The following is a 21997-nucleotide window of genomic DNA, read 5'->3' on the forward strand; positions in this document are numbered from 1 at the left end:
GCCTTATTTCATGCGCCGCGCCGCTTTTTGCACTCAATTACAAGGCGCTTAACGGGCTATAGCGTTATTTGAATAAGGTAAAAAATTGAAGAATATCAGAAGTATCTTTTAGTTTCAGAGACCTGACTATCTGTTTAGCCCTCCTTCAAATACCACACATTTTAGTTAAAAAAAATTTATTAAAAATTTTCTTCTTATCACTTCAGCAGAAGCCAGCAAAAAGTCAGCAAAATATCTGTTACAAATAAGAGTAAAACGTGAACTTCTATTCCATACAGTAAATTAATTTGTTAAAATTTCTGTTTTAAAAATATACAAAACATTACAACTCTTAAACGCACCACAAATTTGTTCCTTATTTTTCTTTGCATACAGGACAAAGCCAGATTGTATTCTGTGCACTTATATGGTTGTATTCCTTTTTTAATGTTTAAACAATTACAGTGAAACCATCTATGGCATGAGTCACATCCAATCTAAAACAAATCATTCTTTTTAGATTCACATGCTATAATTTAGAAAAAAATGTTGTTACCCATAAAGACGATTCGTTACATTTTCCACAAATGTTGCACACCTCTTCCAAGTTGTCTAAAATACAATGGAATGTAATAAAATTAGAATATATTTGGCCTACATAAAAAGCATAGTGATCCATACCTGACACATTTAAAATTCGTTGTGCTATCTCCATTCTGGTTTGCAAAATGTTTGAAGCATCAAACCACACATTTTTTTTCATCTTTGTTCTGGAAGTCAATAAAGCTTCAGCGATCTAAAAAATAAATAACTGAGCAAATGGCGTCAATCCTTGTTTAAGCAGTCAATGTTTTGTTGCTCCTATATATTTAATCATACAACAATGAAATACAATTCCATATAAAACAGCAGTCAATTTTTAAATTGTATATAAGTCGCTAAAATGTACTTCTAATATAAATAAAATGCTTACCTTAATAACAAAAATGCCACAACTGTGAGAATCAGTTTGTGTAGGATGGGAACTACAGTCACATTTCTCCACTGTGTTTCAGTTAGGTTTTTGTCACTCTCACAATTACGCATTTTAAGATAATTCCTGTAAAGGAGACAGTTTTTACAGTACATCAATTTGTTGCCAAATTCCACCTACCTGAACTTTGATGTGACGTCACAACATGTATGTCCAAATGGATCAATGACAGCAATTGTCATTGACTTCAAGTGGATGTACTAAAAAATTAAACGCTGTGAAACTTAAATGTGGAGACCATTTGTGTTATTAGAGTATAATTCAGTACAAACATTACCAATCAGATTTAACACAATCATTATCAATAAATTTAAGTAATCCATTTAGTTTCACAGATAATAAAATTTAACAAAGTAAATCACCAGTAAATTCCAATGAGATTGGTTCACATTAACCGCTCCCATAATTACGTCAAAGTTCGAAAAAGTCACCTGTTATAAAAGAATTTTACAAACATACAATTTAGCATAACTAAAGTGTAATAAATTTACTTACACTTTTCATTAAATGATGTTTTAACACTCTTTCCTTTTCGGTCAAAATACACCCAACCAAAAAAGAGTCCAGCACCAGTATATTTTTGTTTTGACTCATCATTTTTAAAGAAAAATTCATAACCTTTAGGACAAATAGTACAACAGTAAAATTTAAAAATAAATTATTAAACAAATATCACTATATATTCTTATGTAGCTGTAGAAGTTCCTTAAAAGTTATCCTATACCTAATTGAAAAAGAGCAATATAAATGAACCTATTTGCGCTTTAATATATATGATAATGTTTTAAGAACTTACTGAATCATCAAGCCACTTGGTGGACTGCAAAGTGCAAAATGACCGATGAAATAGCCTTACATTTCCATTCAATATTGTGGAAACCAATAGATCATGTGGTGCCATCTTCCACAATTCTTGAACCTGCATTTGTTGTTGTTTTAATTTCTAAAAAATTGTTAAACACCTTACATACATCAGCTCTGGTCGGAGGCAGCTCATCATCAGACACATTGGTGAGTTTAGAAGGAGGCAGCTGATCAACAGACACACTGGTGAGTTTAGAAGGAGGCAGCTCATCATCAGACACACTGGTGAGTTTAGAAGGAGGCAGCTCATCATCAGACACATTGGTGAGTTTAGAAGGAGGCAGCTCATCATCAGATGCAGTGGTGAGTTTAGAAGGAGGCAGCTCATCATCAGATGCAGTGGTGAGTTTAGAAGGAGGCAGCTCATCAACAGACACACTGGTGAGTTTAGAAGGAGGCAGCTCATCATCAGATGCAGTGGTGGGTCTAGAAGGAGGCAGCTCATCATCAGACACACTGGTGAGTTTAGAAGGAGGCAGCTCGTCATCAGATGCAGTGGTGGGCCTAGAAGGAGGCAGCTTATCATCAGACACACTGGTGAGTTTAGAAGGAGGCAGCTCATCATCAGACACACTGGTGAGTATAGAAGGAGGCAGCTCATCATTAGACACATTGGTGAGTTTAGAAGGAGGCAGCTCATCATCAGATGCAGTGGTGAGTTTAGAAGGAGGCTGCTCATCAACAGACACATTGGTGAGTTTAGAAGGAGGCAGCTCATCATCAGATGCAGTGGTGAGTTTAGAAGGAGGCTGCTCATCATCAGATGCAGTGGTGAGTTTAGAAGGAGGCTGCTCATCAACAGACACATTGGTGAGTTTAGAAGGAGGCAGCTCATCATCAGATGCAGTGGTGGGTCTAGAAGGATGCAGCTCATCATCAGATGCAGGGTTTCGTCTGGATGGAGACAACTGGTCATCACAGTTGGAAGAGTTATTGGATGGCACAATTGGAAAAAATGATGTAATCTTTGACTTCTTTTTCTGAAATTGTAATAATGACCTTGATTTCATGTTTTAGATAGATTATACCAAGAATATTATAAACGTACCAGGGGAAGACAGTCACTTTCACTAGGACCACCAGCTCGTTTTATTTTAAGAAGCTGACGTTCTAGAAAAAAAATACAATTTTTAAACAATTGCAAACAGTATGATCAAAATATATAAATACCAACTTTGAAACACAGGAGTTCCAATACCCAGAACATTTCGTTCAATTGCGGCATCAAATAACTTTTTGGTGTTCTTGATAAACTTTTGGTTGCAATGCATATTTTGCATATGTAATGCTAGTCTTGTAATATACATAAAGTTAACAAACTTCATTGAGTATAGAAAAGACCTGTATCAATGGAAAATTGTAAAAACACTGCAGAAAAATGCAATATTCGCATCATCAGATGCAGGGTTTCGTCTGGATGGAGACAACTGGTCATCACAGTTGGAAGAGTTATTGGATGGCACAATTAGAAAAAATGATGTAATCTTTGACTTCTTTTTCTGAAATTGTAATAATGACCTTGATTTCATGTTTTAGATAGATTATACCAAGAATATTATAAACGTACCAGGGGAAGACAGTCACTTTCACTAGGACCACCAGCTCGTTTTATTTTAAGAAGCTGACGTTCTAGAAAAAAAATACAATTTTTAAACAATTGCAAACAGTATGATCAAAATATATAAATACCAACTTTGAAACACAAGAGTTCCAATACCCAGAACATTTCGTTCAATTGCGGCATCAAATAACTTTTTGGTGTTCTTGATAAACTTTTGGTTGCAATGCATATTTTGCATATGTAATGCTAGTCTTGTAATATACATAAAGTTAACAAACTTCATTGAGTATAGAAAAGATCTGTATCAATGGAAAATTGTAAAAACACTGCAGAAAAATGCAATATTCGTTTACCTGTCTTTTGACATTTAGGCATTGGTTTGTTCGGCAATGCTTGAGTTCACTAAACTTAAATTTTTGGCCAAAGCTAGACTTCTAAAAGTCTTTTCGGGGCATTTCTTTTTTGATCTCATATGAAATCGATTAATCAGCGAGTAGAATTGAGCATTACTTTGTAGATTGATTTCAACTGGTTTTAATTGACCCTCTTTTTCTCTTTGCAAATTTTCCTCTGACCATTCAAACAACATGCCTTTGTGTGGTTTAAACATACCCGTTTTCCTGTTTTCCCCATGGTGTGCTACCTATATAGTTTGAGGTGTGTTTAATGAACCACAATAACCAAGTTAAATATGGTTTAAATTACCTGAGAGGCCACATCACTGATAAATACAATGGGTTGTTGCTTTAATGAAAGCAACCCATCAACAAAATCTCGAGCACTTTCTTGTCGAAGTAAAGTTTTAAAATAATAACAAATGCCATGAGGGCAACGGAAATGCAAGACTCCTCCTAATAAATAAAAATATTTTTTACCCCAAAATATTATTTTAAAAATATATTACCTCCACACTTTTTGATTCTTTTGAAAAATTTTGGGTAGATATCTTTAAAAAGAACCATTTCATTTAATCTGTTGTATAGGACTTCAACAGAACCCTTGGAAAATATTCCAATTTCATCACATAAATTCTGTTGTGATTGCTGTAAGAATGTATATTTATATAGGTATTTTATATTTATTTTATACTTAAAGAAGTCAAAAAAATAGTTACAGGTTCTTTTTTGTGTAGTGCATCCAAAATTTGTTCTTGTGAGATTGACTTATCATTACTTTGTTTTACAGATTTGGGGTGGTTGATAATTTTACACTTTAAGAATTCTGTATTATAAAGCATATTGCTCTTGCGGGAATTCTTTCCAATCCAAGGACTGATTGAACTGTAGGTAATTTTTACAGCCCAAGGATTTTTCGTACTTTCTGCATAAAATTAAATGACTATATGATTAAAACTGGTAAATATATGATTAAAATTGTAAAACAATTTATTAAATTTCCTCTTACCACAAAATCCTCTGCCAATAATTTCTTTCCTATAGTTTCCCCACAAATCTTCACATTCTACTGTTTCTTTATCCACATCTTCCCCAACAACCGCATCCACTGTAAAAGAGTCAATTTAGCCAATTAAAAATTGGTACTTTATAAATACACCAGAATATATTATACCTGGACGTTTACAACAATTTGCCCAGTTTCCATCAGCTATCAAAATTTTCGGAGAATGACCACATTTCAAGCAATTAAAATCGTAAGAAAAGTCATTAAGGGCACAAAAATGATAAAATCCATTTCGCAAGTGAGAAATAGGCAGAGTTTCTGAGTTCTCAAACAGAATTTTAATTGTAGTTTCAACATCAACATGGCTCTACAAGCGGAGTATTACTTAATAGCATTAATGTATGTAACCATTTAATCAAGTTACCTCAATCCCTTTTAAGAGTTTTAAACATAAACATATTGAAAGAATAATTTGATTATTGTAGTTGTGGAATCCAGATTTATAATTTTGAAACTGTGTAATGCATTTACAGCTACGACAAAGTTTGGTTATCATAGTTGTTCCTGAAAAAATAAACTTTATAATAATACCCATCATACCCAGCAATTGTTTTGAATTTTGATAAGTTACCTTTCCATATTTTGTTGATACCATAAACTGTACAATTTAGCTTCTTAAAAATTTCCAAATCACTTGAACAAAATGGACAAACAGTTTCATCCGGAACCAGTACTGACAAAGGAGGATCTTCTGTTAGATATTCTTGCGGTATAACTTCAGGGATAATTTTTGATTCCAACAAGTAGGTCATTTCCTTTTCTTGTGATGCAGTTGGTTCATTTTTGCTAAAAATAAAATAATAAGCTCTATAGTTTAAAGCTAAAGATTAAAATTGTATAGTACATTGTATTTATTTTGTATGTCTAAAAAAGCCTTTCTGAAGTTTATGCAGCTGATTTACAAAATTATTAATTTTAATGTGTACCTTAGCATTTCCTGAGATAAAATATCTTTATTATTTTGAAAAGCCAGCCATTTCGCAATACTCTCATGCAAACAAGTGCTGGTTCCGCTTGCTCTAGGGCACTGACAGCTCCATGTCCCTGTCTCAGTGTCATGCATTACCCTGATCCTCAACCACTTGTCTACATATATTTCTTCATTTGTATAGACTGAGTAATATGAAAACCTTGCGTGGTACCCCAGAACTTCAAAGTTTGCTTGCACCACTATAGGGATTCCCATTTCTACACAAGTTTCCTGTAGTTCAAGTATTGTACTGTAAGTTTTCTCTGATACAATACCAATTTGTTTCATCTGATTGAGAAATTCTGTATGTAGTACTATTGCTGGCTCAAAGTATGCATATTTGATGCTCTCAATGTGTGGGCACTCCAAACCTGGATTTGTTTGCCTGGCTGTTGTTAATAAAACTTCACAATCTGAATTGCTGCACTTAGATATAAAATTTTGATAATGTTTTTGCACGTGAATTGGAGTTAAAATGCCTCCACTTGTACAGCCAACCATATAGGCCTATATCCCTTGTGTTTTGTCAACTGTAAGGCATGGGTGTTTAATTTGAGGAATGCCATGGCTGTTTTCTCCATGGCGTCTTAATGAACAGAGGTTTTTAAACTTTGATGAGCAGTGAACACATTGAAACCTCTGTTCAGCTTCTGTTAAACAGTAATTTAATGTACACTATTGTTTTACAGTTAAATTCAATAGTGTTAAAAGCTAGTTTTGTTATGATTTTACTAAATATCCAATTCTTTTTTAAACTGAAGTGTTATATCATATCATAAATCATGGCATGTGCACACATGTAAAGTATAAAATTTATGTTTGGTTGTTACTTGTATCACAAGAAATGTCTTGCTTGTTTGAAACTGTTGCTGGTTCTTTATTTAATTCTGCCCTTTTTTATGAAAAGAACTAAACTTTTAGCAACTCCCTTGGTATAAATCTTCCTAGTTACCTGCACTTTCTAAGACTAGAAGCTTTTGATGGTTTTTTAAATGGGACAAAAATGATTGTTTTCTTCCATATACTTTTAAACAAATTACACAATGGTAATGGTTTCTGTTGATTTCAGACAAGCTTGTTCTTGTAAAACAGGTTTTTCGGCATGGAAACAGGCGAACTGCAAATACAGTTAATAAACATAGCATTTAATTCAGTTACAAAACTAATACAAAATCAAACCTCTTTTAGCTTCAATTTGAAAAGGCAATGAATATTTATAGTGTTGTTCAAAATGGCGCTTTCCTTCTTTATAGGTCATTCCAGATTTTGTACAATGTGTACAGTCGTTATTGAGATTATGAATCTGAAGTGTTATCTCCAACGTAATAGTGCGCAGTCATTTTTTTCGGTAAGATTAAAATCAAAAGCTTCAGACTTAAACCAACTAATCAATACTATGCTAGTTTAATGGGACATCATTTTAGCAAAAGTTGTTTAAGGTAAAGTCCCTAACGGGAAAATAAGGCGCCGCATCATACTATCTCTATGTTGCGGCGCACACTAGATGGCGTTTTTTCGGCCCCTGAGCAAATGCGGCGCGGCGCTGGCGCCGCCACTAAGTTAGTTCTCCTATTGTAAAGCAGGGTGCCTGAACCTCCCTAACGAACAAATTCTCGTTACAAATTGGCGATCCTGCCAGGACCCTGCTATCGCTTTATAACTCACAATTTTACTGCGAGAGAGAGAGATCCGCTGATTTTATATTATTCTTTTTATCGCTTTATAACTCACAATTTTACTGCGAGAGAGAAGGATCCGCTGATTTTATATTATTCTTTTTATTGTTGCGCCTTCGCTATGTCTTTTAACTTTTTAATGTCTCCTCCCACGTTTAATCCAACCCAAAATATCGACGATTTTATTAACGTATTAACTTCGTATTGTGAAAGCGTCAAAGCGACCGAAGACGTGCGACGTCATATGTTCTTGACTGCGATAGACGCGGATCCTCGCTGGCAAATTCAAGGCAAGCAATAAAAGCGTGTTCTCCTTGTCGCTAGAGACTATCCTGCTGCGGGCACGTAAGGCAAAGTCAGACAAGGGCATGTTAGCCATTCGCCGAAACGAACTGTTCAACCGGAGACAAGACGCGCACGAGAGCAATAAAGATTTCGCATATTCAGTGAAGTCTATGGGAGACCTTGCTTATCCAGAAGAAAATCCCGCATTGCTTATCCAGAAGAAAATCCCGCAAAAGACGAGATCATGTATCTCGCACTTATTAACGGAATCCATGATAGGCAGCTAGCGCAAACAATACCACAACAGTTGGATTATGCGCGGGAATTTTGTCTTGCTGACCAAGTTGTTTTAACGAACGACAATTCTAGCAAGTCGCTTGAGGCAATGCCTGTCGATCGTGCAACGAGTATGACAACGGCAGACCACCGAAATGAATTCTCCGTCATCCTTACAAAGCTATGTGAAATGGAACGAGAGTCGATAAGAAAGTCCACCGATATCGGGAAGGTCTTGGCCAAGCTACGCTCAGACCTTGATCAAGTAAAACAGCAGCGTTTGGAAGTACGATCAGCATCACGGCAAACGTATGGGAATGATCACGGACCAAGATGGCCAAACCGAAATACATACAATCGTCACGGCAACTTTAATAGTCGTAAGTGTTTCAATTGTGGTTGAATGGGTCACGTACGGGTAGAGTGTGTGAGTAAGGGTAAAAGCAACCAGAACCAGCGGGATTAAACAAACCGTAACAGCAACGACCAATCGTTTTATATTTCCAGACCACCAATCATGATGTCGGGAAACACTTCGAAACCCGACAAAGTTTTCACCTTAAAGATTCCCGGAAACGTCAGACTTTTCAAGTAGGCCAAACTCGATTTAGCGATCGAAAGCGTTTTGTTAATATTTTGTTGGATGCTACGCCGATGTGCGCACTTGTCGACACAGGCGCTGACATTTGCATAATGAAGCAAGAGTCGTTTGAGGTTTGGTCTCTAGACAACCTCAACCCTACTACCCATTCCTCCCGGTAATCGATTCGTTGGAGCATATGGGAATAGCCTGAACGTAACTGGCACCGCAATATTACCCACTACAGTGGACAGTAAAACTTTGGACCTAAATGTTTACATTGCTACAGATATTACGCACAATTTCATGTTGGGATTAGATTTCTTGCAAGACCAACAGTGCCGATTGTGCTACGATGCTCAAACTTTATCGATCGGCGATTGCTCCATCCCACTGCTATCGAAACCGTTCCTTCCCAATCAAACAGACATTTGCTTGACGGAGGATTTTTAATTGTTCCCGGTCACACCGAGGTACGTGTGTATCTTGTATTATTAGTCTGGCATGTACCTAATAAAGATAATGTACCCGGTATGCCGGTTTTTATCGAACGTATTGAGAATTTTACGGAAAAGTTTGATATTTTATCAGCCAACTGCGTAACAACTTGCAAGAACAACCGCGCAATTACAAACGGCGTACGTATCGCTTCCGCTACCCCAGATTCTGCCATGGGAAACATAAACCGCGTAATCCCAGGAACGTGTGTGATACTAGAGGTAACTTCAACTCATCTTCCAACTGCACGTGTTGCAAGCAATTCACCTCCACAACAAAGGCGGAAAGTTTGTTGGTGGAACGTAGGACGGGTACTGAAGAGGCCGACGCCCACTGGAACGCCATCGTTGAAGGTGTCGTCACTCTCGGAGACGCGATCACCCCAAATCAGGTGTGAAGCATGCTTAAAAACTATACTAAAGCTTTTTTTCCACTGATCAGGCTGATTTGGGTTCCACTGATCTGGTAGAGCACACGATCGACACCGGAAGTGCCAAGCCTGTCCGACAAGCACATAGAAGGATGATGGGACACCATGAAAAAAGCAAGGAATGTGTCGTCACTCTCGGAGACGCGATCACCCCCAAACAAACAAATCAGGTGTGAAGCATGCTTAAAAACTATACTAAAGCTTTTTCCACTGATCAGGCTGATTTGGGTTCCACTGATCTGGTAGAGCACACGATCGACACCGGAAGTGCCAAGTCTGTCCGACAAGCACATAGAAGGATGGGACATCATGGGAAAAAGCAAGTCGAACAGATCGTGCAAGGAATGTTGAGTCAAAAGTTAATACGACCCTCTACTTCACCGTGGTCAAGCGCGATCGTACTGGTAAAAAGGAAGTCCGTTGAGACTAGATTTTGTCGGATTATCGTCACGTTAACGAGTTAACCAAACGCGATAGTTATCCCATCCCTCGGGTGGGTGAAAGTTTAGATGAGATGGCCGGTTCGGTATACTTTTCTACACTCGACCTAAGTCCGGTTACTGGCAAATCTATATCAGCAGATTCGCGTGAGAAAACCGCCTTTGCCAGCCACATGGGGTTGTTTGAGTTTAATGTAATGTGCCTATGAGCCTTTGCAACGCTGCCGGTAGCTTTCAAAGATTAATGAGAATCGTTTTAAGTGGGACCGAATGGCAAGAAGTTCTTGCTTATTTTGACGACATCATTATATATGCCCAACGTTCGAGGAACATTTGCAAAAGCTGGGTGATGTACTACTTCGTATAGTCTTTGCTGGTTTGACACTAAAACCTACAAAATGTTCCATTTTTCAGAGGAAGGTAAATTTTCTGGGACATGTCATGTCCAAGGACGGAATATCTTGCGATCCCGAAAAAGTACCGCTCAGTTACGGAATGGCCGGTTTCAAAGAGTGTGAAGCACGTAAGACAATTTGTGGGCCTTACATCATATTACAGGAAATTTTCTGGGACATGTCATGTCCAAGGACCATGGCGCCCTCACAGGCCTGGACACCGTCGGCGCCTCCCTCGAAACTGGAGGCGGATGGTTTTGCAGCGCTTGTACGAATTGTAGACAGTTTTGATGGGTTATTTGACGAATTATCGCATTAGACAGTATTTGCTCGTGGTTTTAGCAGTTAATACAGTATGAATGTTTAATTTATTATTCAGTTTACGCGTATTATGTGTATAAAGTAGACAGTTGGTTATTTATAGTTGTGTTTAAGTACGGTAACGAATGGCCGCCGGTGTAAGATTTTCCAATCGCACCCATGAGGTTAATCTTAAGGTTTTTTAATTAAGTAGGGTCAGGTCTATCGCCAGGAGTTATATTATACATGCTCTGCTGCTGCACTGTGTTTTAAAACTACAAAATTCAAAGATTTCTTAAAATGTACATACCACTCAAAAATGAACTCAAGTCATTTTATGGATCTTTTTTGCAGGTTCTTTACCTAAGTGAGGTGTAATTGACTTACGCCATCTATTTAAAGAATGGTTGCTAAGTATGTGACAGTGAGGATTATTTATTTTAAAACTAAAATATTGAAACCCTTGTGTTAACTTACACACTGGAATCATCTTTATCAAAATCTGTGGCTAAATGTATTTCAACATTATGGCTAAAACTATTGGGGGTGTGGTAAAGAAGCAGCAAGAAATAGTCATAACAACGGTTTCGACCGTTTGTGCATTGGCGTACAGATTGCATAACTCGCACCTCGCTCAACAGAAATCCGACTCCAGCAGAAAAGTAATGATTCTATGACAAGTCCAGGTTACAACCCAGTTTATTCGACAAAACGACATCACGCTACAGATAACAGTGAGAACTGCAAAGGCATTACAAGGCCCAACTGCCAGTCCATACAGCACTGGAAGAGCTTATAAAAATGGCGAGAATTCAAAATGCAAGAAGAAGCATTACACACAAGAAGAACATTATACAGCAAGGCAAAGTTTCTACCGCATTGTCACAGGCAAAAGTCTCTCAGCATTATTGATAAATGCAAGCATTGTTCTACAGGGGTTACAGGCAACAATCAAGGTGCATATTGCATACACATTACGCCAGCTGGACAGATCACATTTCTTTGCCTTGATTCCAATGTTTGCATATTTCACCTAAGAATGTCAAGTCATCAGTGTTGTCAATCTTGGAAGTCATTCTGGTCAGTGTTTTTGTACTGGGGAGCTTTCATATATGCTCTTGAAGATGAAAAATAATCAAATGCCCCGGCAAGTGCCTCACCAGAATACACAAGCTTACCAACTAAATAAGCAGTTGCATTTGAATTTTTGTAGTCTGTGAGAAGCATGTACGGCTTGGCTGCTTGCCACAACATTAACAGGATAATAAACTGCCTGTGCTATTCTTGGCCATCTGTCCAGCCAAAGAAGAAATTATAATTATAAAGGCAAGATAAAAACATTCATGGTGAAAATCTTTTGAAATTTTGATGGCAAATAAAGGTACACTGGATATATCTTCCTGGACTGGATGATGACAAAATTACAAATGAAATAATAGAAGCAGGGAAGGAATATTTGTTTAAGCGGTTGGAATCAAACTTTTGTGGACACACAATATGTTGTTCCTTGGAATGGACTGCAGCCATCTTGACCTCTATTGGTTACATGTGGTAAACAGAAAATTGGTGTTTTATCATCTGCATCTTAGTATATATCCACTTTTACAACCTGTCACATAACCAGCCATACACATGATTTCTCACTATATCTTGCATACAAGCATTTTGTTATACATGTAACCTGTTTCAAAACTGACATTGCCTTTACCAGCATATACAAACTACAAAAGGGATAGCATTTCTTTTTAATTTGACTCATCTTTTTATTGTACAAATGTAAATGTGTTTTTTTTTTAATTACAATGTAACCAAAAATAAACTCAAATGACAATTTCTTAATTTATGTGACTTGGTGCAACTCAATAGTTTAAGAAGGGGAAAAGTTATTTTAACTTTGATTAGCCTTTTGCCTTGACTGTGTCAATCTGTCCTGCTATTCTACCTAATACATCATTTCTCAAGTTTTTTTTTTTGATAGAGCAGGACAGAGGCCCCTTCTTGAGATCAATATTAGGATTATATGACAAAAAAAAACAAGGGATTTCGAAAAGCAAGCAGTCTACTTAAATTTAAAAATAAACTGAGAAGTGGTAGGTCTTGTAGTTCAGAGAATATTTATAGTTAGAAAAGCTAAAACGCTTGTGTGTCTTAAACAAACATAGCTTCAGTTAAGATTTCACACTGGTGCCCAATCATACACATAATACACGCAGGCTAAATAAAAAAATTAAAACTTTCATACTGTACTTACTGCTAAAACTCCGAGCAAACACTATCTAATGCGATAATTCGTCAAATAACTCATCAAAACTGTCTACAATTCGTACAAGCGCTGCAAAACCATCCGCCTCTAGTTTCGAGAGAGGCGCCGACGGTGTCCAGGCCTGTTATAGAGGGCGCCACGCCAAGGACGGAATATCTTGCGATCCCGAAAAAGTACCGCTCAGTTACGGAATGGCCGGTTTCAAAGAGTGTGAAGCACGTAAGACAATTTGTGGGCCTTACATCATATTACAGGAAATTCGATAATTTTAGCTAATGCTCTACACGTGTTTTTCAAATGCAGCAGAGGTAATAATATTTTATTCTAAAATTATTTTTTATTCTTTTGTATTATTTATGATATAATTTCTGACTTAGCTCTATTCAAACAATATTATCTAGAGTCTAGACAAAAAAGATGCGAAGTCGCGGTTGATTATGATAACAATTTTTTAATTGGTAACCTAGCAGGTATCGCCAAGGTGCTTTTATCTTCGCGAAGTTTGATCTCGTTTACCTCCTTGATGATACGAAAAGAAAACATAAGTACCCAAATAACGAAAGGGAAACTTCTGCGCTGGTTCCTTTCCCCATTGTAATAATACAGGATCTCGAAAAAGAGGAAGAAAACTTTAATATTTCATTTAATATCTATAGCATGTTTTCCGAACGAGAGATTCAGTACGGTAAGCAAACTTAAAGGTGAAAAACAGCTGCTATCACCGTTTGATATAAAGTCACCAACAACGGATAAGACGGCGGATTTCAAATGTGTCAGTCCCCCAATACCATATACTCTGGACACACATATTTTATCAGTAAAGACTGAGCAACAAAACCTCATGCTGCATATACCTTAATTATAGCGCATAATAATATAATTAACTTATTTCTAACATGATTAATTCCTAGATGAAAAAAAGTTAAGTTGGCGAGAGCTGTCGTTTATCTTTATACACCTTTTAACTCTTGATGAAAGTAAACTTGGCGAGATGAAGTAAACTTGGTCACCTGTACCACTAGCAGGCTCACTGTGGCTAGTTTGGTTTAACCTGATTAGAGTAATCCAGTGCAGTGATTACTGATCATCAAGTCCAGCTAACTATTTATATTACCTTTCTGGTCAAAGGTTTATTACATACGGATGTCCACACATTTTTGGTGCCGAGAGTAGTGTTCCCACCTTTAATTTGTGTTATCGCTTTGCGTTGCGATATCGCAGTCACACCATCCCAATCTGTGAAATATCTATCTTCTCATTGATAATATTCACCAAGTTATATCCTATGAGCATCCCTAACTAAGTTTCCAAAGGTAGCTTTTAACACATTCTGAGTGAATATACCAATACAGATGTATTTGGACCATTGGCAGGACGATCATGCAGCAATCGTTTGGTTAAGGCTATAGGTTGATGGATGTAAAAACAAGCCCTTGCAAATTGGCAAGTGAAAGGATTCGTTTTTCTTCCCCAGGGTAAAATCACATCCACCTCAGTCTTAGAACACATTTATTTAAAGTTAATGCTTTACCCTATCTAACCTCTTTTAAACACTTACTTGCCAATCTAAAAGATATTGTATAAATTGCTTATCCAGCCAATCAAGACGTTCATCATTTGCAGAATAGATGGAGTTATTTACAGAGCAAGTGATGATTTTAAACCACCTGTTATATATGTGATTAAATAGAGCAAGAATACCTAAACATTTACTTGTCCATCAGTAGAATCAACTCTACAGTTCCATCAGAATTCGGTATATCTTGCTGCAGGGCCTTTCCTACATCCCAACGCAGAGACTCTCTGATTCTAGGTTGTACAAATTTTTAATGTGTGTCCATAAAATATCTCGTCCAGATTTAGCAAAAAACTTAGTACCACCAGGCTTGGATGACCACAAACCATTCCGGGTTGTCTAATTTCTAAACATAGATTTTGCCATGTAACCAGAGGCTTGGATGACTACAAACCGTCCGGGTTGTCTAATTTCTAAACATAGATTTTGCCATGTTTCATACAGGGGTGAGTTTTGTGCAGCCGGATAGTGAGTTACAGAATTTTTTCCAAGATTGTTGTTGTTTTTTGAAGATTATGAGTTTCCTGGAAATAGCCCGGGTTCTTTTAAATTCGATGGCGTCCGTAGAAGAATAAGATATTTTAAAAGCTTGCCAACCTCTTTGTATTTCGATTGAATTGCTGCTTTACATTCATCATCCCCCACCAAGAGACTGGATTGCGGCAAAACGGTTTATTGGCGGCTTTAATGAGAGAATTGGACCACCACAGAACTCATGTACGACGTCATTGCTAATTGAGCTACTTGACCGATCGTTGGGGTTGGGCCGAATCGAATCCGAATATTCGGCGTTGTTCGACGCATTTTTAGGTATTCGATCGAATCCAAATATTTGTCTCTACTTTATATTGTAATGACTTAATTATTTGATCCGGACGCCAAACATGTCAGCGTCACAGCGTGTATTACTAAAAGCTCTTCGTGTATGCTGCTCCGCAATACTAATTTCGGTCGCAGCACAATTCTATCGCGCCACGTAATGCGCAATGATGGATGCGTGTCAACGAATTCACGTTGAGACGATCAAATCTCAATTGAACGTAAATTGTTTTATTTACAATCAAACCTTTATCAAATGAACAGTAGGTACACAGTGCAATAATATTTAAAATCAAGTTTTTGTAAGTTTACATGCAGAAACGTTTTAGCATTTCCACGTTTGAAGGACTGAATCGGTTTGTTTCGTAAAGGGGAAAAACACCTGATGAGCTAAAACAAACGCTCTGATGATACGCTAGTGGGTGGACAAATAATACCGGCCATTGTAGATTTGTTATCGCTGCAGCAGTTGGGTGAGAGGCATCGAAACACTGCTTTTTTGCAACGACTTCTTCCAATGTGGCTTGTCACTTTTTTTGGAACAGATTCTATTTGACCTGGTTTCACGCCGTATCACGCCGTGCTAAATGTTTCCACAGAGCTGATGTTGTAAAGGAGCCAATGGTTTATTCCATGTGCTAATTTCTATGCCACATATATTGCATTTCGCCTTCACACTCTCCTTATTTTCTAGGTCATAATATTTCCACACCGAAGCTTTCCATGAGTTGTCATTTTAAAACCGGTTTATAACTATTACTATTGCACATTAAACTGCTATGTTGCGAAAATGATGGCGCAAGATTTGTTTAGAACGGAGGCATTCATGTTATATCATAATGTATTGTCTACCGCATGTCGTAATACCGAAAGATTTTAATTATCAGCGTTGTAACGTGCGAAGGAGAAATGGTGGAAAACGAAAAAAAGCTAGATTTCCAAGTTACAATTCCTTTATTCCTGATTGGTTAATAATTCTAGAGGGGTTACTAGTTACTGCATGTGGGAAATACGTGTTACCGCTCTTTTCTGCTTACGTTGCAGCAATAATTTCAATCCTAGTTATTGATTATGTCTCGCGCACGTTGATAAACAACGAAATGAAGTTACGTTTCTCGCGATACCAGGCCGCGTGTCTAGATCGCTAAACGGAATTTAATGACGTCATCGAATACTAGACTCAGACCAATCCTAGTTATTGATTGGCCCGCGCACGTTGATAAACAACGAAATGAAGTTACGTTTCTCGCGATACCACCAGGCCGCGTGTCTAAGATCGCTAAAAAGAATGTAATGACGTCATCGAATACTAGACCCTAGACGAATAGTCTCAGCCCATCCCTAAACTCTTACATTCCACCACCATCAAGTATTATGTCTCGCGCACGTTGATAAACAACGAAATAAAGTTACGTTTCTCGCGATACCAGGCCGCGTGTCTAAGATCGCTAAAAAGAATGTAATGACGTCATCGAATACTAGACCCTAGACGAATAGTCTCAGCCCATCCCTAACTCTTACATTTGGAATGCATGGGGGAAATGCACAATACCAGCGCTTGCAGGGGTTGCAGTGTGATCCACATAGAATGGAGTGCATTAACATCTCCCACAATAAACGCTCCTAGAAAATCAAGGAAGTAGGACTCTTGAATATTCGCTGCAGGGAGAGATCAAGGAAGTACGACTCTAGAATATTCGCTGCAGGGAGAGATATATAGATATTAAAAACGGCATCCCTAAACTCTTACATTCCACCACCATCAAGTATTATGTCTCGCGCACGTTGATAAAGTTACGTTTCTCGCGATACCAGGCCGCGTGTGTAAGATCGCTAAAAAGAATGTAATGACGTCATCGAATACTAGACCCTAGACGAATAGTCTCAGCCCATCCCTAACTCTAACATTTGAAATGCATGCGGGAAATGCACAATACCAGCGCTTGCAGGGTTGCAGTGTGACCCACATAGAATGGAGTGCATTAACATCTCCCACAATAAACGCTCCTAGAAAATCAAGGAAGTAGGACTCTTGAATATTCGCTGCAGGGAGAGATCAAGGAAGTACGACTCTAGAATATTCGCTGCAGGGAGAGATATATAGATAGTAAAAACGGTGATGCCACTGACTAAGACTGCAATGTGTTCTATCTTTATGAACATACAGAGTTTAACATTTGTAAAACTATGGGAGTCTTTAATCCAAATGGTAACACCGCCTCCGCGTCAATCAAGTATCCTTTCTAATTATATTTTGGAGTTAGGTAGCCTAAGGTCGGGCGATTTGTTTCCTGTTTCCTACCTAAGGATTTGTTTCCTGTTTCCTACCTAAGGCCGGGCGATTATTTCCTTTGTTAACAAATTGTTTAAGTTCAAGGCCAGGCGATTATTTCCTTTATTGTTTAAGTTCAAGGCCGGGCGATTATTTCCTTTGTTAACAAATTGTTTAAGTTCAGGTAGGTTTTGATATATGCTTCGGCAGTTCCGGTGCCAAATAAATCGATTTTTGTCTTTCATATTGAATGCGATTGTTGGGTTCCATGGTGTTAGAATAAGTATGTTGAATTTTTGTTGAGATTTCTTCGAAGTAGGCTTTGCAGGTATTTTGAACGTCTAGGCATAAGTTTGTTGCATCGGTATTTTAACAAATTGTTTAAGTTCAAGGCCAGGCGATTATTTCCTTTATTGTTTAAGTTCAAGACCGGGCGATTATTTCCTTTGTTAACAAATTGTTTAAGTTCAGGTAGGTTTTGATATATGCTTCGGCAGTTCCAGTGCCAAATAAATCGAATTTTGTTCTTCATATTGAATGCGATTTATTTGGGTTTCATGGTGTTAGAAAAGGGATGTTAAATTTTTGTTGAGATTTCTCCGAAGTAGGCTTTGCAGGTATTTTGAATGTCTAGGCATAAGTTTGTTGCATCGGTATTTACTAATGCAGTAGTGATTAGTGAGATCATTTCTTTAATAAAGCGGGACAACGATTGTTCAAGTTCAGGTAATTTTTGATATATGCTTCGGCAGTTCCAGTGCCAAATAAATCGAATTTTGTTCTTCATATTGAATGCGATTGTTGGGTTCCATGGTGTTAGAATAAGTATGTTGAATTTTTGTTGAGATTTCTTCGAAGTAGGCTTTGCAGGTATTTTGAACGTCTAGGCATAAGTTTGTTGCATCGGTATTTTAACAAATTGTTTAAGTTCAAGGCCAGGCGATTATTTCCTTTATTGTTTAAGTTCAAGACCGGGCGATTATTTCCTTTGTTAACAAATTGTTTAAGTTCAGGTAGGTTTTGATATATGCTTCGGCAGTTCCAGTGCCAAATAAATCGAATTTTGTTCTTCATATTGAATGCGATTTATTTGGGTTTCATGGTGTTAGAAAAGGGATGTTAAATTTTTGTTGAGATTTCTCCGAAGTAGGCTTTGCAGGTATTTTGAATGTCTAGGCATAAGTTTGTTGCATCGGTATTTACTAATGCAGTAGTGATTAGTGAGATCATTATTTTCATAAAGCGGGACAATGTGTGAGCCGTTACGATAATACTGTCGTTGGATTGAGATTGGCTTTTTAATATAGAAGTTTGGGTAGGATTTGGGTTACGTTGGTTGGACGTTGCTACAATTTGAGGGAGGGACATTAACTACAGAGGTGGAAAATCATTGCGCGAATGAGGTACTTCGTGAACAGCTTTACGAACAGCAGGAACTTGTGCCAAATTTAGTTATTTTAGTAACTGAGGTTATCGTCGACTATTGTATTGTTTGATTTTAATTTTCCTTTTGTACTTCGGACAACCTTTGTATGCTGCGCTGTGATTTTCGTGGCAGTTACAGCAGCAAGTTCCAGAAGAACAATTTTCGTGTTCGCCGCTACACTTGGCGCAACGAATCTTTGAACGACACAACTTTGTAAAAGCCAGATGATAAGAAAGTTTCAAACAGCCCACTTTCTAACAACAAAAGTAAAGTCATTCTTGATGCTTAGGTTCCGCTTATCTCAGTCGTAGAGCAGGTGCGGAAATAACAGCTTACCTTAGCCGCAGCAGTACATTAAAAAAGATAACAGAGCCGGTAAATGAAGGGAGCATAGATATTATTACAGTATACCGTCCGATGGCAGCTCTTCAGCGAAGACTATGGACGAAAAGGAACTGTTTGTATTTTAATCGGCAATGTTTGGCAAACCTACGTTTTCCATATTGTCACTCGAAGAACCACAAGATACGAGAAGGTTGTCATGAATAATGCCCAAAACAATGTTCACTGTGCCAAGGAAACACCACGAAATAGGCATATGTACAGATGGTAACCCTGTCAACCTGAAACTTCACGGTTGCCATGAATAATGCCATAAAAAAAAGAAATTCACTGTGCCAAGGAAACACCACGAAATAGGCATATGTACAGATGGTAACCCTGTCAACCTGAAACTTCACATCCTTGTGAAAGAGGAATTGGGTGATCATTATTTTCTTACTTTGTGTCCAAGTCACATAGAAGGGTGAAGCTCGCAGTTCGTGATGACTTTAAGCTGAGTTCATTGAATGTTGCTAATGACGCAAATTTATATTCGGTCTATTATTTATTTAAAAGGGCCAATCTTTGTTGGCGTCTATTTCTTACTTTGTGTTCAAGTCATAGATAGAGAGTGAAGCTTGCAGTACGTGATGCCTTTAAGCTGAGTTCATTGAATGCTGCTAATGACGCAAATTTATATTCGGTCTATTATTTATTTAAAAGAGCCACTCTTTGGTGGGGTCTATTCAAGCGACAGGGTAAAATTTCTTGGGATTGAACACAAAGTATACACACCAAGCGGGGTGGTGTTTTACATTCTTATCTCAAAAATTAACCAACCAACAAATAACATCGCCTTACAACAAATCATTAAATGACGTACGAGCGAAACTAATTGGCATTAAAAATAACCTTTCCATAACTAATATATTTTTTTGCTGCAGCAAATGGACATTTTTTCTTCATTCGTCCCATTTAAAAAGTCTTTGCAGGACTATTTGGTCATTTCTCCTATTTAATTAGTAAATGCGCTGCCAGCATTAAACAATGCAGTACAGAATCGATCCATTCAAGAGCTTGGTGTAGCATAACAGTTATTACAGCGTTTCGGGTGTAGCATGACAGTTATTTTCCTTCAACAAGTAAAATCTTGCTAAAGTTTGCAGATGGTGAAATAGAACACAGCACTGTAAATGCTAAAAGAGAAAAGGGTCGAGATAAAGCCACGGTTACGTTTCATCAGTAAAGCACGATTACGTCACACGATTTGCTGGGATCAAACACAGTTCCAGGGTCTGGCAACAGCTATTTGCAAGGCAACATCAAATGGGTAATGGGAATTCATGTTCCATAACGAATGGTCAGCTAAAATACACGGAGATAGACAAGATAACGCAGCAACAATGGCTTTCATCACAACCAATTGTAAATATGGAGTTCATAAGATAGCAGGAGCGGGGGATTTGGAGCCCATACAGCGTCGGTTCGTAGAGGCCGAATGGACCGACCGGAGTAAAACCCCACAGACCGGCGGTCACAAGTCATTACCAACCAATATAAGCGATAATATTACGGAGAAGCTCTTCATTCATGTTATGGACGGTTTAAAGAAAGGAGCAAGTTATCATGGGGTCTGTACCGAGGCGGTCGATTTTCTATTCAACTTCGACGCCTGCTTCAGCGGAGACGATGAGGCTGCCACCGATCGTGAGGAACAAGACCACCTGGAAGGACCTGAACGTAAAAGGCATAGATCTGATGACGGAGCAATGGTGCCCGACATGCCGTCGCAGACTTGTCTTTCAACTGCAGGATCCAGCTCCAGCGTCAGCTTCGAGGTCATCCTCTCAGCCAATACCTCACTCGCTGGAGATAAGGAAACCCCCACCGCCGGGGAAGTTTTGATGGGGCCGCCGCCTTCAGGAGTCATAGTTCCACCCTATCCACCTACCCTAAGTCCCGTTCCCGAGCCGTTCCCAGAAGTATTAGATGAAGGACCGGGTTTAGATGTCGGAGAATCCCCGATGGTCGGTCCTGCTTTCGCTACGGCAGAAGAGCTATTGGATGCCGATTGCGAAGAGAAATGGGCTCTACTTAATTCTACCCAGCTATGGACCGAAAATATGAAAAAGTTCATGGCTAAATAATGCAAATAATATTCTGCATCTAGCAGAGATTGGCTTGGCATTTGCAATGTCTAATTCGGAAACCAAGCGTGTTTTTCCTTTCTATGGCGCGTGTTTGCAAAAGAGAGACAGTTTTTAAAACACAAGACCATCGAAAAGCATTTTACGATTGCGACACTGACTATTCACCTGGAGAGGTATGAATGAGCATGATTCATTGGGCAGCATTTAGATGGCTCGGAAAGAAAAGGAATAAGAAGGCTACTAGGTATTATTAACCACCGTACAAAATTGGCAAAAGCATGTACTTTTTTGCTGTTTTACACCAACTGTAGTTGTTCACACTTCACGTCTTGTAAATAAATCACATGTGTTTGTAGGTTCGTAAGTTGTGCTACAAAACGATAACCAATAACAGAGCTCTAACGAAATATAAATACGTGCGT

The 21997-nt window shown here is 38.1% G+C and overlaps 4 protein-coding genes across 6 annotated transcripts; 1 reads left to right on the forward strand and 3 right to left on the reverse strand.

The window, feature by feature from the left end:
• Positions 1-17: 17 nt before the first annotated feature.
• LOC149726477 (uncharacterized) lies at positions 18-3958 on the reverse strand. Of its 2 annotated transcripts, XM_089890884.1 has the most exons (13): positions 3791-3958; positions 3051-3217; positions 2925-2986; positions 1984-2856; positions 1809-1931; positions 1508-1630; positions 1375-1443; positions 1133-1212; positions 953-1078; positions 661-775; positions 536-591; positions 342-476; positions 18-235 (listed from the first exon to the last, which is right to left on the reverse strand). In XM_089890884.1, exons 1-10 carry the CDS (start codon positions 3802-3804, stop codon positions 757-759), a joined length of 1656 nt encoding a protein of 551 aa, XP_089747010.1. In that variant the 5' UTR covers positions 3805-3958; the 3' UTR covers positions 18-235; positions 342-476; positions 536-591; positions 661-756. The 2 variants fall into 2 exon arrangements, with proteins under 2 accessions (XP_089747010.1, XP_089747011.1); XM_089890885.1 differs by lacking the exon at positions 342-476.
• On the reverse strand, positions 3223-3736 carry LOC149726478 (uncharacterized). The gene is made up of 3 exons (XM_089890887.1): positions 3570-3736; positions 3444-3505; positions 3223-3375 (listed from the first exon to the last, which is right to left on the reverse strand). Exons 1-3 carry the CDS (start codon positions 3718-3720, stop codon positions 3223-3225), a joined length of 366 nt encoding a protein of 121 aa, XP_089747013.1. The 5' UTR covers positions 3721-3736.
• On the reverse strand, positions 3805-7041 carry LOC149726479 (uncharacterized). Of its 2 annotated transcripts, none has more exons than XM_089890883.1 (9): positions 5825-7041; positions 5470-5684; positions 5263-5402; positions 5007-5205; positions 4842-4940; positions 4552-4757; positions 4342-4480; positions 4143-4288; positions 3805-4080 (listed from the first exon to the last, which is right to left on the reverse strand). In XM_089890883.1, exons 1-9 carry the CDS (start codon positions 6367-6369, stop codon positions 3805-3807), a joined length of 1965 nt encoding a protein of 654 aa, XP_089747009.1. In that variant the 5' UTR covers positions 6370-7041. The 2 variants fall into 2 exon arrangements, 1 of the variants encoding a protein (XP_089747009.1); XR_016386300.1 differs by having other exon boundaries at positions 3941-4080; positions 4350-4480.
• Positions 7042-8055: 1014 nt separating this feature from the next.
• On the forward strand, positions 8056-10959 carry LOC149726480 (uncharacterized). The gene is made up of 2 exons (XM_089890886.1): positions 8056-8485; positions 8613-10959. Exons 1-2 carry the CDS (start codon positions 8074-8076, stop codon positions 8624-8626), a joined length of 426 nt encoding a protein of 141 aa, XP_089747012.1. The 5' UTR covers positions 8056-8073; the 3' UTR covers positions 8627-10959.
• Positions 10960-21997: the final 11038 nt, after the last annotated feature.

This window comes from Ciona robusta, chromosome 12 (genome assembly GCF_009617815.1).
Source record: "Ciona robusta chromosome 12, ASM961781v2".
In the NCBI taxonomy this organism is placed as follows: Eukaryota; Metazoa; Chordata; class Ascidiacea; order Phlebobranchia; family Cionidae; genus Ciona; species Ciona robusta.

Excerpts from the sequence above, each read along its gene's own strand:
- LOC149726479 (XM_089890883.1), bottom strand. The coding sequence starts at position 6,369 with ATGGTTGGCTGTACAAGTGGAGGCATTTTAACTCCAATTCACGTGCAA. Across the intron at positions 4,941-5,006 it reads AAATTGTTGTAAACGTCCAG|TGGATGCGGTTGTTGGGGAA; the intron begins GTATAATATATT and ends ACTCTTTTACAG. Across the intron at positions 4,081-4,142 it reads TCAGTGATGTGGCCTCTCAG|GTAGCACACCATGGGGAAAA; the intron begins GTAATTTAAACC and ends CAAACTATATAG.
- LOC149726480 (XM_089890886.1), top strand. The coding sequence starts at position 8,074 with ATGTATCTCGCACTTATTAACGGAATCCATGATAGGCAGCTAGCGCAA.
- LOC149726477 (XM_089890885.1), bottom strand. Across the intron at positions 1,932-1,983 it reads TGCCTCCGACCAGAGCTGAT|GTTCAAGAATTGTGGAAGAT; the intron begins GTATGTAAGGTG and ends CAACAAATGCAG. Across the intron at positions 1,213-1,374 it reads AATCTCATTGGAATTTACTG|TACATCCACTTGAAGTCAAT; the intron begins GTGATTTACTTT and ends TTAATTTTTTAG.
- LOC149726478 (XM_089890887.1), bottom strand. The coding sequence starts at position 3,720 with ATGAAGTTTGTTAACTTTATGTATATTACAAGACTAGCATTACATATG. Across the intron at positions 3,506-3,569 it reads TGGAACTCTTGTGTTTCAAA|AACGTCAGCTTCTTAAAATA; the intron begins GTTGGTATTTAT and ends TTTTTTTTCTAG. Across the intron at positions 3,376-3,443 it reads AAAGTGACTGTCTTCCCCTG|AAAAAGAAGTCAAAGATTAC; the intron begins GTACGTTTATAA and ends TTACAATTTCAG.